The sequence below is a fragment of the Penaeus monodon genome, chromosome 22 (assembly GCF_015228065.2).
Source record: "Penaeus monodon isolate SGIC_2016 chromosome 22, NSTDA_Pmon_1, whole genome shotgun sequence".
In the NCBI taxonomy this organism is placed as follows: domain Eukaryota; kingdom Metazoa; phylum Arthropoda; class Malacostraca; order Decapoda; family Penaeidae; genus Penaeus; species Penaeus monodon.
This window is the reverse complement of record NC_051407.1, coordinates 27,859,591-27,859,951: the sequence shown is the minus strand read 5'-3', so window position 1 is coordinate 27,859,951 and position 361 is coordinate 27,859,591. Positions and strand designations below refer to the sequence as shown.

At 52.9% G+C, this 361-nt stretch overlaps 1 protein-coding gene across 1 annotated transcript in view; it reads right to left on the bottom strand.

The window, feature by feature from the left end:
- Nucleotides 1–361, bottom strand: part of LOC119587605 (heme-binding protein 2-like) — a gene marked incomplete in the record, with an annotated part of 3,176 nt that overhangs the window by 1,320 nt on the left and 1,495 nt on the right. Inside the window, 1 exon segment of the mRNA XM_037936315.1 lies at nt 144–276. Within this exon segment, the coding sequence (XP_037792243.1) occupies nt 144–276 (133 nt within the window).

The following is a 361-nucleotide window of genomic DNA, read 5'->3' as shown; positions in this document are numbered from 1 at the left end:
ATCTTGGCCTCTGTTGGGCGCGGGAAAGCAGCTTATTATTTTTTCATTCTCATATGCATATATATCACATACAGGCCCTATCAAACACAAGCAGTGCTGTTCGTCTTTGCCCATGCTAAGCAGAGTGAATCCGACCGACTCACCTGCTTCGTTGCCGCCGTCAATATAGCGGAAGAGGGCGAAGAAGGCGCGCGTGTCCTTGCGCCTGCTGGCCGCCTGCTGGACCTGGCTGTGGCAGACCCACTTGGCCGCCGGGTATGCGCGCACTTCGTACCCCTGTGGGCATGCAGAGGGGGAATTTGCTGTTACTGAGGCTGGAATGTTTCTTGCTGGATTTCTGCATTTAGTTAATTGTTAGTAC